The sequence below is a fragment of the Apteryx rowi genome, unplaced genomic scaffold (genome assembly GCF_003343035.1).
Source record: "Apteryx rowi isolate R43461 unplaced genomic scaffold, aptRow1 scaffold_37, whole genome shotgun sequence".
NCBI lineage: Eukaryota > Metazoa > Chordata > Aves > Apterygiformes > Apterygidae > Apteryx > Apteryx rowi.
In genome coordinates, this window is record NW_020450196.1 from 2,841,575 (window position 1) to 2,855,555 (window position 13,981).

General features: G+C 38.3%; 1 protein-coding gene across 2 annotated transcripts in view; it reads right to left on the bottom strand.

Moving 5' to 3' along the window:
• SLC24A2 (solute carrier family 24 member 2) overlaps positions 1-13,981 on the bottom strand; it is a 107,785-nt gene that overhangs the window by 39,600 nt on the left and 54,204 nt on the right. For both annotated transcript variants that reach the window (XM_026073541.1, XM_026073540.1), the window contains exons 2-3: positions 11,693-11,731; positions 10,501-10,609 (exon numbers count right to left, since the gene is read on the bottom strand). In XM_026073541.1, the coding sequence (XP_025929326.1) occupies positions 10,501-10,609; positions 11,693-11,731 (148 nt within the window). The remainder of the gene's footprint in view (positions 1-10,500; positions 10,610-11,692; positions 11,732-13,981) is intronic.

Below are 13,981 nucleotides of genomic sequence, written 5' to 3' on the forward strand. Positions count from 1 at the left end.
AAAGAATACATGAAATCTAGTCTGAGTAGCCCAGATATTTTTTTTTAATGAGGAGAATACACAAAATTTCAGTTTTATGTCTATTGAAATGAACAACAAGTTTTTGCTGATCAACTTCATGAGAGGGCCAGAATAAACATGAAAGAAAACTGTGGAAGCAGGTCTCAGTTAGCCAAAACAGAGGACCCATCCTGAACGATGAGCGTTCCCTGCACACTGCAGCACTGTGGGATCTGAAGGTTACCGATAGACAAGCCCCGTCCCGCAGGCTGTGGGGGCTGCTCTAACAGGTCCTGCCACTGCAATTTGCAATATTTCTCTCTCCAGTGTTTAAGCTGCTGCAGTTCATTTTTGCTGAGCTGGGTTGGAAAGCTCTCCTGTGAGCTATCAGACAGACCGGAGCTGTGACATCTGGCAGAAAAGTGATGATGAGCATAACAACTTCATTGACTGGCTGGATCCGAAAGAGGATGTCTGTCCCTAGCCAAGTTTTGACAAATGGATGAAATGAAAATTGGACTTACATCAACATAGCTCTCCCCCATAAGGTCTAGTTTTATGTTAGTACTGCTTGAATCAAAATAGGTCCTGCGTCTGGGAACAACAGTGAGAGCAGAGGCGGTGCTTGGCAAGGAGAGGCGGAAGAAGTCAACAATGGGATTTCCTAACTACAATTTAGATCATTACTGCTCTCTGATTATACTGTCCCTGGAGAATCGAGCTTTGAATCAAGAAATGAACACAGCTTCATAGAAAACCTAGTTTTGAAGAGAAGTATGTTTTGCCCATTTTCTTTTTCTCCCAGATGCTGAACGTGCCCTTTGGTTACTTGCTTATTCGGTAGCAAGCAGAGGAAGCACAGAACTACTGATTTTTATTGCCTTTACTGCTTGGGTTATTGCTTTAATCAAGCCTCTTGCATTTATAAAAATGAGTTTCCCCTTATTTATGTCCTGGATGGATTTCCTGAACAGCCACCTTAGGAGTTTCTTCTTGAAGGATTTTATCCTCCTTTAAATCTTTGTGATATGAGTCCAGATTTGTACTTACTGTTGTCACCATGTTTTACAACATCTCCTTTTCTTCTTATCAATTTTTTTTTAAAAGAAGGCTGAGAATTTCAGGTGAAGCACTTACAGGAATTCATATAATGACATCAAGAAGGTATATATTCTCTTCTTCCCTAATGTTTTCTGTGATTTCTTCCAGCTGGCCTTGAGAAAATTCAATTAGCTGGTCAGAGACCCAGCTGTAAACTAAAAAGAGCCCACTTCAGAAGTGTTGCTAGATCATTTGTCATAGCTATTCAATCTAAATTTGAATCAAAGTTGAATTGGTTTCATCAGAGATGTTGGATCTGGAACAAAGAACTCTAAGTGCTAAAAATGTGCCAAAGATTTAATGGAGATTAACATCACACAGGTGTAAAGTAAGAGTTCTAACCTCTAGAAGAACTATAATAAAAGATAATTCCTTTATAAATAGACTCTTTGAGGTAACAGAAAAGCACATAAACCCCAACAATTAAAGGATATCAGGCACTGTGAGTTTTAAAAGGAAGAATCCTTTTGAAATAATTTTCTTTTGTTGAATTTCAGATTAAATTTGACTCCCACCTTTTGTATACTTCATAAACTTCTTATCTCCCTTGTAGATTATTCATTACCTACTTCATCTGTCTCATCTGGGACAGTCGGAGGCCTTGGACTGCTGTGGGACWTATTACGTACTATCACTGCAGTATGCAGAGGAGAAAAAAAATGTTACTTAAAAGGCAAAAGATTTTTTCCTGTAATGCCTGCAGGATAATCTAAATTATGCAAGTTATAATTCATTGTTGTAGCCTGCATTTTTGCCTGTGGACCTTCAAGCTGCCAGTGTTCGAGCTGGCAGTTCTTGCAAAATGGAGGCTTTGCCATTGAGCTGATAAAGAAACAATTGCAAGGGGCCTCTTCCGGATCTGAGTAATACAGTAAATAATATGCCTTTCAGAATTATATCTTTTCAGACTATGCTTATGCTGGTATTGCTTTATTAACACAGGTAGGAAAATAAAGGAAGTGGTTTAAATGAAGATTATAAGGCAGATCTTTATGTTGACACTTTTAGCTGACTTTTAGTTACTTGGCCAGTAGGCAGCATACTGGAGAGAAACTAAATTATGTGAGACATTGTTGCTCTGGACTCTAAAAACAAATGTGGTCACCTTTTATCTTGTCTTTAAGTTTCAAGCTTCTATTCCTATTCTCTCTCATCGTATGTCCTTACCCTGTTTTTTATTGCAGCTGCTTTTGTCCTGATAAGAATCTTATTAAAGTTGTCTGTTTTTATTATAATTAGTTTATTGCAATTTTATCTAATTGGAATGTAAATAGAAATATAATTGAAAATGTATACAAACATACCAATGGAGTTCTGAGCAGCTGAGAATAACAGCACCTTAAAGCAAGATATGCCTATTACTTTGCTTTTAGTGCACCATGTAAAATGAGACTGAAAATCCACAGTTCTTTCAGTCCGTATAGTCCATCAGACCTTCTCTAGTGCCAAAAGAAAGTTTATCAGAGGGCCCACAGGATTCTAACTGATACACTGGAGAGGCAAATTTGTTTAAGGAGGTGGGTCAATGGCATCTTACTAAAACAAACAATCAACAAAAAAGAAGATATTTAAATGAATATTATGAGGCAGATCGTGATTTTGATATTTTGGGTGGTTAATTTTTTTTTTTTTTTTTTTTAAGAAAAGCATGAAGCTGATCAGGATAATGCCTAACCTCTTCCTGATGGCTTTGTTTCCTTTTCATCTTCTTTCGCTCATCTTTATGTCACCTGCCAGCAAACTTTGGAAAACTAGTGTCATATATTCTCTACAACATAATGACACCAAAGGATAGTTGATCTGTAATACCAGAACTGACCCTGTCTTGGTCAAACAAAATACCCACTGACATTGAAGGGAGTATTTCCCCTTGAAGAATTTACAAATATTTGTGAGAATGGGAATGCCAAGATGTAGAAGTGAAAACTTCACCCTCCTGATGATACTGAGATCATTACTATCATTTCTGGTGGGGCCAGGATTTTGCCCAGGGTCTGTGGGGCCAGACACTTCGGCGTGCTGGACACGTGCAACTTCAACTGCAGTGAACAGCAGTCCTGATTTTCAGCATGTCTGATGAGAATAATGCAAGGAAAATGCATGTTCTTCTCACAATCCAATCATAAAATCCACTCAGCCTTTGTAGGATTAAGCTATCTGCCATATACAAACTGTCCCAAAGAAAATTTACTGCTTCCAGCCTCAACAGAACCTCCCTCATAGCTACTATTATTCACAGCTCTGTAGAGGTTTATAACTTATTCRTGTTATTTACTGTTATTTTTAACAATGATATTCAGAGTTAAGAGGAAATTGAAAAAGAAGTGGAACTCATTAAGCATGGAAATGCATAGTCAGAACAGGTGTATCCTGCCCTGGGATAACGCTCGCATTTAAATATTCATGTCTTGCTTTCACACCGAGTAGGGAATCCCAGGACGAATACGCTGCCTGAAGAACAGCACATCACCGGAARGTATCAAGGAGATCCAAGGCATGAATTTTGCCTGTGGTGAGCAGCTTCTGTAGATTCTGGTTGAAGAATAAAACATGATGTGTAGAAATAAATTGTTGAGAAAACTAACATTTACCACAAAACAAACACAAAGAGTGAATTTCTAAATTTCAAAGGTAAGTTAGAAAAAGGCACCATAAAACTTGCATTATTTAAAATTTGCTACCTACAAAAAGCAATTCTGATTTTGAATGTGACCTGGAAAGAAACAATAGTTGGGCTTACACTTTCCTCTTCTTCTAAAATATTTCAAAGAAGGCCAAAAAGGCTTGAGAGCGCATGTGCACTCGCTCTCTCTCTCTTTTTTTTCCTTCAGCTTGATTTCTCCTTTTCTTAGCAATTCATTTTCACTGTCCRTAGAATTAGAGTCTCTTCCCAGTGTTGAAATGGTAACTTAATAAAAGTAGAGGAAAATTGAGTTATTAGAAAGGAAAGGGAGAACTGTTCTTCAGTTTTTAAATAGTTAAAAATTCTATCAGTRAAACTAGTACAGTGTGCTGCCTTTTCCTCTCTATATTTTGGAACCAGCTGAAGTTAAACAGACCTGACATTTACTCTTGCAGACTTTGAGTGCAACACAACAACTACATGTTGTTACTGACTTGCCCATTTGGAGAGGAATTTGGAAGGGCTTCTTTGTGCCCCAAGTTATGTGTAATAAAATATATCTAATTTTTTATACATATCATTACCTACAGACGTATTAGCTGGATAAAAGTCCCAAACACTCTCGCACTACAATCTGTGAAAGTGGAGCCACTGCCTTTAGGATAATCAAGACCAACATCCCAAAAATAGGATGAGAATGAAGTGGTCCATGCATGTAGGCTAAATAAGCCACTCGTTAAAATAAATTCAGACCTCAAATTTCTACTTGTTTTCTTTTAGATGCACATTTGCAAYGCAAATTTAGATAAATCAGCTAAAACATAACTTCATAACAAAATTCTCTTCATTAGCTTAAAATGTCATTTCCTCTACGCCAAAAGCACACATCTTTGTGGACAGCTCAAACTCCACAGCTGTTAAAGTGAGATTTATGTCCTCAGAGTTCTACATGGAAGCTTGGAAATTCAACCGCTCTAATTTCTGGCTTTGAACTCTTTAGTAATGTTTTGCAGTTCCCTGGGGAAACAGTGATTTAATTTGCTTCCTTCTCTACTTTCTGACAGATAATAACAGGGCTATCTAAAATACCATCTCTGTCTATTTAAATAAGTCTGCCCTTAGTTGCACATAATCCCCATTTTCTATGTTACCTATGCTGTTGCTTAATGTAACTGTGTGGGCAGTTCTACCTTCAGCCTATGAATTCAGTTTGGTGTTGGAGATATCTGTGAAAGTATTCATCCATCTCATCTACATCAAGCATGCAATGAAGGTGCCTAAGTTAGGAACCTAATTTCCCTGGGTTCTACCAGAGTTAAAATGTAAAGCAAAAGGGAAGGAGGCCTCACTGGAGAGTGATGTACCTCATCACTGCCACCCACCTCATTTAGGTGTTTAAATGGTGTTTAGGTGTTTAGGTGTCACGGAAAAGCTTTCATCTTGCTATTGTCTCTGTAGACAGCCAAGCCACTGAAAACTAGCTGCATAAAGAGGGTATGAATATCTGTCTTTATAAGACAAGACACTCCATTTTGGTGGTAAGCCTCATGGTCCTTTATACTGGTTGCCTGTCTTCACACTGGACTGAAATTCCAGAGGATGGAGATAAAAGGAAGACACTAGATAATAATAATTAACAGCTATTAATTTGTATGTGAGCCTGGCAGGGAGCCCCCAACTACTCTGGCAAGGACATGCAAACACTTCAGCCTTCAGCAGGAGAAAAAACGAGAAAGTTCATGTTTTCCTGCTCAGAGGGCTGTTTCTCACTGGTGAGCCAGCAGAGCAACCAAGAACTGTTACGAGCTGGGTTAGAAGAAGTGTGCAAGAAGAAGGATGCTGAACTCCTGTGGGAGCCCATGGATATGCCTCAAGGACACTCACAAATGATGAAGAATCTAGAGTACAGAAACATGCAGAGTGATTTACATTTATTTCCTCTAGATATTTCCTCGTGTTAGATAAAGTGCAGTTGTAGCTAGAAGCCACAAAACAAATTCTTTTTTAAGAATTAATTCTTTCACCTCTGGCATCGTGCTGAGAAGCGCACTGCAGTCCCACAGCATCCACATGCTGGAGTTGAGGAAACTGGAAATGCTCAGGCTACCTGAGCAAGGCAGGAGCTGAGCGCTGCCCGAGGGCCGCTGGAAGCTGAGCTGCCTGGCCTTGCTTCTCTGAGGATATTTATAATAAATAAACAACTTCAGCCAGAAAAGCTTCCCAAAGAGAGTGAGCCCAGATATGATGTTGCAGATTAACCTAGGCTAAGGGAAGAAAAAGAGCACAAGGGTTTCACAGACAGAGATCCAGAACTGGGAGCCTGCCGGGCTCCCTCAACTCAAGGGGAAGTTACCCAACCACTGACAGCCAGTGCTGGGGTAAGCTGGCATTTTTCATGCCATCTCAGAAAAGAACACAAAGAGCAGCAACAAATTAAGCAAAAAAGTTTGAGGTGAACTGAAAAGCTGAGAAATTCTTAAGATCAATAGCCAGGAACACAATAGGTTCTAGAGATTAATTATAAATTGCCACTATGTCAAAAACTTTGAGAATTACAGCATTCTTTATTTTCCTGATAAATCATGAACATAGGTTTCAGGGTTTTTTCTCTCAGAGCAGTCAGTGACAGTAGTGCATTTTTCTGCATTTAGTGAAGGAAGTAACAGAACTGTCAGCTCAGCTTTATGTAACAGAAGGTTACTTCTCTCACCGATAACAAGCACCATATTTATGTTTAAGAAAAAAAAAAAGCAAATATGATAAAAAACAACTTTTCTGCAGAAGTACTGCAAAAAACTATCCTGTAATTTTACATTTTGGAAATGGAACTAGAGAAGGGAATGGGAGAAAACTGACAAAGATGCATATCTTTCACTGGGGAGGGAGCCAGGGCAGAGATTTATATCATACTCATTTTCATGCAGAGGGTGGCATTTGCATATGAGTTATACCCTTGTCATGCAGGAGCAAGCAAGTCAACATCTAGCTAAATCTTTCCCTTGCCGAGGAAGACATTTAGTTGGCCTGCAGGTCCACATCAGCAGACTGAAAAGGGGTGGCATGATAAGAAAATGGATATGGAAATGAAAGAAAAGGATTTCATCCTTCCTGTTCCCTGCTAAACATCTGCAAGAAAATCAATGTAGCTTCAGGCTATAGTGATGCTCTGAACCCCCACTTCATCACTGGTATATTCCCCTTTCAGGAGAGTTCCTGCAGGAACCTCCGGGGAGGAAAATCTCCCTCTGCAGTCCTGAAGGAAGCACTTTTCAGAGTAGGAGGTGTAAGAGCTGAAGAGCCCCTGAAGATAGAGAGCCCCCAGTCCTCCCCTAGACCTCTTCGTGGTGGACAGGTTGTATAATCTACAAGTTGTAGGGAGAGGGTAAGCTTTCTATACATGGCAGAATGGAAGAAAAAAAATTCAGAAATGATTAATGATTCCCATGATATGCTTAAATTCCTTGGATTTTGGATTGAGGCCTGGCCAATACATCAAATCTGATGAGTCAACTCTTATTCACATGGGTAATGCCGATATGAACAGTCCAGCTGACTACCTGGTGAATAAAGGATTGCAAGACCAGCGCTTAAGCAGAAGCAAATTTGGCACAGGATTTCCTGGGGATTAATGACTAGCTGGGAGTAGATGATAGCCTGATGCGCGGCAATCTTAATCCCCAGGAAATGATCCACATCAAGGTCATTATTTCTGTAATAAGATAAAAGCAAACAAAATGCCAATGTCATTTGCATAGTTACATTTTTAATGAATGATGAGGTTTCAATTGCATTGTAAATTTCACTTCCAGCTAATGAATATCCTATACATTCACCAGCTAGAGTGGCCAAACCCTTATCCTAGAAACTTTAAGCAGACTGAGATTTTAAAGAGCAGAAGCCTTGCTTGTCTTAAACTCCTAAATCCATAGCATCACTGCACACCTTTCTGAATCCTAAGAGCCACACATCCATGACACCCACTGAAGATCTCAGATGTCATTTATGTCAGAGGTGGGGCAAAGCACTTTGCAAGTCCACTGCTCTGAAAGTGTTCACAAGCTGGCTTTCACAGCACAGGCACAAGCCAGAGAAAAAACAAATTTGTGGGGAAGGGGGAGAGGAAGGACAGGTTCACAAATGTGGAATCATATATCATGGTGACTCCTTTTCTCTACATTTTGTGGAAAACAAAAACTTCTTAAAGTTATTTCTCATTCATTTCATATTCTATTTATAACCAAGTGCATTTTTAAGAGCATCTCAGTTAAAGCAGAGGTTGGTTGTGACTTGACAAATGAATTATTCAGGAGTAAATAACATGAGCTGGTTTACTACGAATACATTACTTATTAATGTAAAAATAAGACCGTGTAGGTCAAACTAACCATTAGTAGTCATAGAGCCTGTTTATATATTCTATAATGCTTATGCTACCACTTAGAGGACTTAGATGAGACTTCTTTTCTGTGAGCCTTGCAAAGCCCTCACAAATCCAAATAACAAGGCTGTTTATCCTTTTCTGCATCTATTTCCCTTGCAATTATTTAACAGAATGCAATAGTGAGCTTTATTACTGATCTAAATAGAAAGAAAAGCTGGATATTCCAGCAGCAGGGCAACAACTGGAAATTTTCATTTGAATGGCAACAGCTGATCTGGAAGCTGCAAACAGCCAGACAGAGCTGCCAGACTTCAGGAGCAGAGAGTGTTTTTCCAGAGACTAAACATCTGGTTCTTTTGGCCATGCCGACATCAGGGCTTGTGGTGTCTGTCTGGGAAGTGCTTTGGTGGACTGACCCAGTTGAGGAAGCCACTGAGGGGAAATGGGTGAGAGCAGGTGATAAGTGACACAAGGGATGAGAAAAAAGGGCAAGGCAAATGATAATGAAATGGGAGAAGAAAAAGCATGTGCTAGTTTTAATGAAACATAAATGGGGCTACTGCCTTGTACTCAGTTAAAGGCCACTAGACCTTGAGAGTCTAACTTTTGAAGAACATTAATACCAAGAAAAGCATAACAGTCTGGGGAAAAAAAGAAAAAGAAAGGAAAATATTCTGAGCAAGGAAACCCTAAATAAAACTTTCTGGAGTCATTTAAATAAGATTTATCCATTGCAGTCATCTCTGTTGAACCATGTTGAAAGCCAGTGTTTTACTGACATAATGAAGAACAGTGTTATCTTATTAAAATAATGAATTTTCAAAAGTGCTGGGCTCCTGCATCTCCTAAGTCAGGCTCCAGATTTCAAAACCTTTTTTTCCTGTGGGTCTCATAAAACTGGGATCCTCTGGATCACACTATATCTGCGCTATGGGGGAAAAGCAATGGGAAAAGGCCTGGACACTGAACAAGCTATGTGTGAGAAACAAGTGAAGTAAGCTTGAGCAACACAGAAATACATAATACCTGACAGCTGATCTTATTTCTGAACCATTATAAAGCCTAAATGGAACTCCAGTCAAAATTTCTAGCTTCCTTTTGGTCTTCCATCTATTATTTAGGTTTTATCCCTGATAATGGGTTCTACCCCACCTGCTTCTGTTGTCTTATCTTTAAAAACGAATTGATGAAACCCATTTACCTCTTCAGGTTGGAATTTTTGTTTGCATTAGCACTTAGTGCAATTTGAGACATCACAGATGCATCTGCGGCCCAGAAGCTTTGCTTTATAGGAAGAGAGGAGTGCAAGGGATTGCCGTGCAAAACTATAATTTACAAGCTGGGGTAGGAAGTCTGCTAGTCAGAACTCAGTTTTCTTGTTGCAACAGTACAGTATAGCAGATAATCAGGTGCTAAAATTGCCCTTGTGTTGACACAACAGGTGTAAGCTTCAGCTTTTTGAGATGGAAATGGCAAAGTAGATGTGCCTTGTCCAAGAGATASAGAGCAATTTAAAAAGTAGCATGCAATGTTGCAACGAGAAACATAAAGCAACTTAAATGCAAAAAGGTGCTATATATACTTTATAACCTCTGAAGGCTGGAAGTTCTCCCTGTTAGTAGTGTTTTAGGTCACTTTAGTCACTCATATTTCTTCCACAAGTGCAATTTCTAAACACAATTATTACTACAGCAAGAAAAGAGCTTATAGACATACATTTACCAAACACAGACTTGGGTGTGAATTTTTTGGAAGTGTACCAGAAGCTGATACTCAAATTACCCCATAGCAGACCAAAGAAATTATGTCTTTTTTTTAAATTATGTCTTTCAGCACAAAGAATACAAATTATACTACACTTGGATAAAGCGAACAAACTGTCAGCGTGCATATAACACAGAGCAATGTTTGTTGCATTGTCTCCAAGCTCAGTGTTTATCTATCCAAAGTCAAACCAGCAGAGTTTCATCCTCCTTTATGTCCCATATGACAAATTACTTAATGGTTTGGCTTTTTTTCTGATGTAGTAAAATGAAAATTAGGGAAGAAAACAAAAACTGTGAAATTACAAAAGTACAAGAGGATAGAATTTTTATAATTTTTTCATTCATGCTGAAGCCAGAAGTAGAGAGAAACAGCAGTTAAGACACATATCAACCAGGTGATCAGTTTTAGTTAGTATCACAGTAAACACATTTCTTAAGTTGCAAGTCTCGGTGGGAACATATATACCATGCCACGACAGTGCAAAACTCTCTCAGCAAATTCAAACACATCTAGAAAAGACTAGTGAAAGTAAATATAAATGTAAAAAATATTTCCATGAGGAGAAGGAAAAAGAAAAGTATTTGTTTGCTTTTTCAACAGAAAATTAAAAAAAATGTAATAGAAATACCTTCAGCAAGTGGGTCAAGCGTGTGAATCATGAGCTGAAAGATGCTGTTCCTCATTAGGCTGTTGTGGAGAGATGCAGAGCTTCCTCCCCGCTGGAGCCGTGGCTTTGTCTAAGTAGAAAAAGAAGGGAAAGAATTTAGTTTTTTGTGGAAACAGKTCTGAAACACTACAAATTAATCTCACCACACAGTGAAACATTTTCAGTCATCACCTATAGCAGAGCATATTAAACTATACCCTGTATTAAGCATTGTGATGTATATATCCGATTTCTCTGCAGAGGATGGATCATCAGATTAATCATTAGTCTACTAGGACTCAGGAAAAGAGCAGGAAAAGAAATGTCCAGCTCCATGAAAGCTCTCAAAATATGAAGAAATTAAAAACCTCATACCTGCATCAGGACTCATTCATAATTTGTTTCTTTGTAGAAACTTGTGATTGAATCCCTGAAGTAAATCCTCATTTTAAGTGCCTCTGTGTATTGCGAACTTTCAGATCATCAAAATGATGGAAGATTTTGGTCACTTAAAGATCAAAAGATCCCCTTTTTAATGGCAAAACCCTTAAGCTCAGTCAGAGTATAACATATGCCTCACTCTGGTTCCATACAATAAATACTGATTGCAAAAACAGAGTGCTGGAGTGGTAAGGCAGTGCAGCCACTTGCAGTAATGGAGCTAACATACAAGCACCTTTTACATGTTTTAAGGACTTTTAAGTATATGGGTGCGGTTCTTTTCCCCATGTCATTGTCTAGTATGATAACTGATGTATTGAATATATTCTGCAGAGTAAAACTGCTTTGTGGATGGCGGTCTACCCTTTTGGATAAAAAGAGATAATCAGAGTGCACAAATTGTTGATTAATGATTCCCTAAACCTAATTATAGGGGGGGGAAAAAAACAAACCTGAAGGAAGTATTTTTTTGCAATGAAACCATTTACAGGGCAAGTACATTGATCTTTGGCGTCATTCAAAAACTAGATGAGAAATGATAGAAACCAATCAAGAGAATTAATTCACTACTTTGACACTGGAAAAAATTATTTAAATTCTATAGCAGCACAAGAGGGAAAAAGGAGAGTCCAGTAACTCAGAAAAGGGCTGACAGGTGGCTGACCAAAGAAAGGTTTATCTCACCCACCCTCTTCAGCAATAAATGCTCAGATGTATACTAATTGCTGCCTACCGTCAGAGTTTGGTCATCCTTGTCTCCAGCATTAGGTGACTGCATGAAAGGGAAAAGAATAAAAACAAGTATCAGATGGAGTGTGCATAGAACAGAAAGTCAGTAAAGGACTGCACTGATTTTATGAATGTTGTGATAGGTTTTTGAACCACTTGACTTAAAGCCTCCTAGAGGTTACATTAATCACTGTGAATTCACACCGAAATGTTGCAGGAATCTTTTACTTGTGTCTATTTCTTGGGCAGGAAATGTCATAATTTCAGGGCCTGGCACACAGCAGCTGGGCTACAGGTCATGATGCTCACTTCTTGCAAACACGCAGGAACAGAAACTCCCAGTAGATCAAACCATTTCTCAGTGATGACTAAAGGACTAAATGCAGGATTGACCAACTGCTTAATAAAAGCCTAAGAACGAATAATATTACCCTGTTATTTTGCAGGAAGGGACTACTCAATGAAATGAAAGTAAGTTGCCTCAATCTCTAACCACTCCCAACAAAAAGTCATTTAGCCTCAACTAGTTGGAATAGTTAAGCACAGACCGCATAACATGTTATTCTGTCACATAGGAGAATAAGACTGTGGATGAATTTTAAATGCAATTTTAAAGGCACTTCAAAGTAAGTGACATATCCCAGAGGTGATTCTCCTCCCTAGGACAGCAGCAGCAGAGGAAAGACATCCCCAGGACACAGTTCTGAGGATGAGGATGGTTGTCTCTGAAAATAAGCCAGTGCCAAATTTTGTATCTGATTTGTAGTCCTGCATTTTGCTTTTTCTTTACTAAAATTAACAATTGTTAACTGGGTGTTAACAGGCACCCAGAACTTCTGTCACTGAAGAATTATGTTTCCATAACATTTTGAAAGTTTTGTAATAAAGTCATGTTATTTTTCTAGTCACTCCATTTAGCTCCAAGAAGGAAAGTTAACACCAGAACACATGAAATCAGAAACTGCAGTAAACAAGTACTAATTAGAACACGACACAGTGCAAACTCTAGCTGTCTCACATTCCTTCTTACTTGCTTGTAATCTGTTCGGCATGAGCTGGTGCGTGAACCATTTCCTGCACACCAAGGCTTTTGTTGGGTGCCTCGCTCAGAGCAGCAGATTATGTGCATGCTTTGGAATGAGCTACCCAGTGCAGTGAAACTCGGATTGTAGATACACATCAACACTAAGTGTCAGGGCATGCCTTTCAGAGTTAATGAATTTAACCTTGGAGGTTAAGTGGAAGACGAGTAACCCTGAGCAAACACTGATACTGGAAAAGACCATTTGTATTCCGTAATAAGCAAAAGAAAAACCAGAATCAAACTCTTTGTGTTGAAAATGTTACCCTAACCATGAATATTAACTTGAAGAAGAGATGATGAGGCAAAGGAAAAAGACCTTTGATATGATAAGGACACTGCCTGTCACCTCTGAAATTATACTGACGTGATGTGAGAACTGGTTGGAAAAAAGTATGAGTTTTACATATCTATTAAAGCAAATCATCATGGAAAGAACTTTCAACAGAGTGGAAAGAAAAAGAAAGGAAAAGAAAATACAAACTCTGTGTTTTAAAACATAATTAAAAGAGTGAATGTATCTTCATTCTTTGCATTTCCGTAATTTATATCTAATAATATATACTCATGCTCTTTCAGAGACAAATCCATACACAGACCTCCACATGCACGTTTTATTTGTGCATACTTTGAGGGATCCTCATGGGAGGGCAATTTATTTTGCAGCCAAATTCACAAGAAGGCAAAAGAGACAGTACAAGTTATTTTTGTTTCTAAAGAAGCTATTTTGGTCTCACAGCAGAGTCCTAAAGTTCAGTGGTGTAGTTACATAAGTAAAGTTTCTGACACATGGAAGAGCTGTGAGAACTGGGTTTTTAATATGAATTATAAAAATTATTATTGGGGACTTTGAATTTATGGAAATAAGAAATTAATTTCTTAATTTGAATATTGAAAAAAAGTCTGAGCATAGACAAGAGTATATTACAAATAAATCTGAGTCATTTATTCAAAAAACAAATGGTTAAGGAGCAGCACTTCATGGGCAAGAGGAATTGAGAGTGTTCAGCAACTCTCTAAAACATCGAGCACATTGTAGACTTATGATGGAGGCATACCTAAAGAACATTCTAGTTAAATTTRACACTGTCCTTTACTTGAAATGGAACTGATGGAGGCTTAGTGAATGCATAAAAATAACTAAACGATTATTTGTACCATATAATTAAATTCCTATAAGATAATTGTTGACATAAAAAGAAAGAATAATGA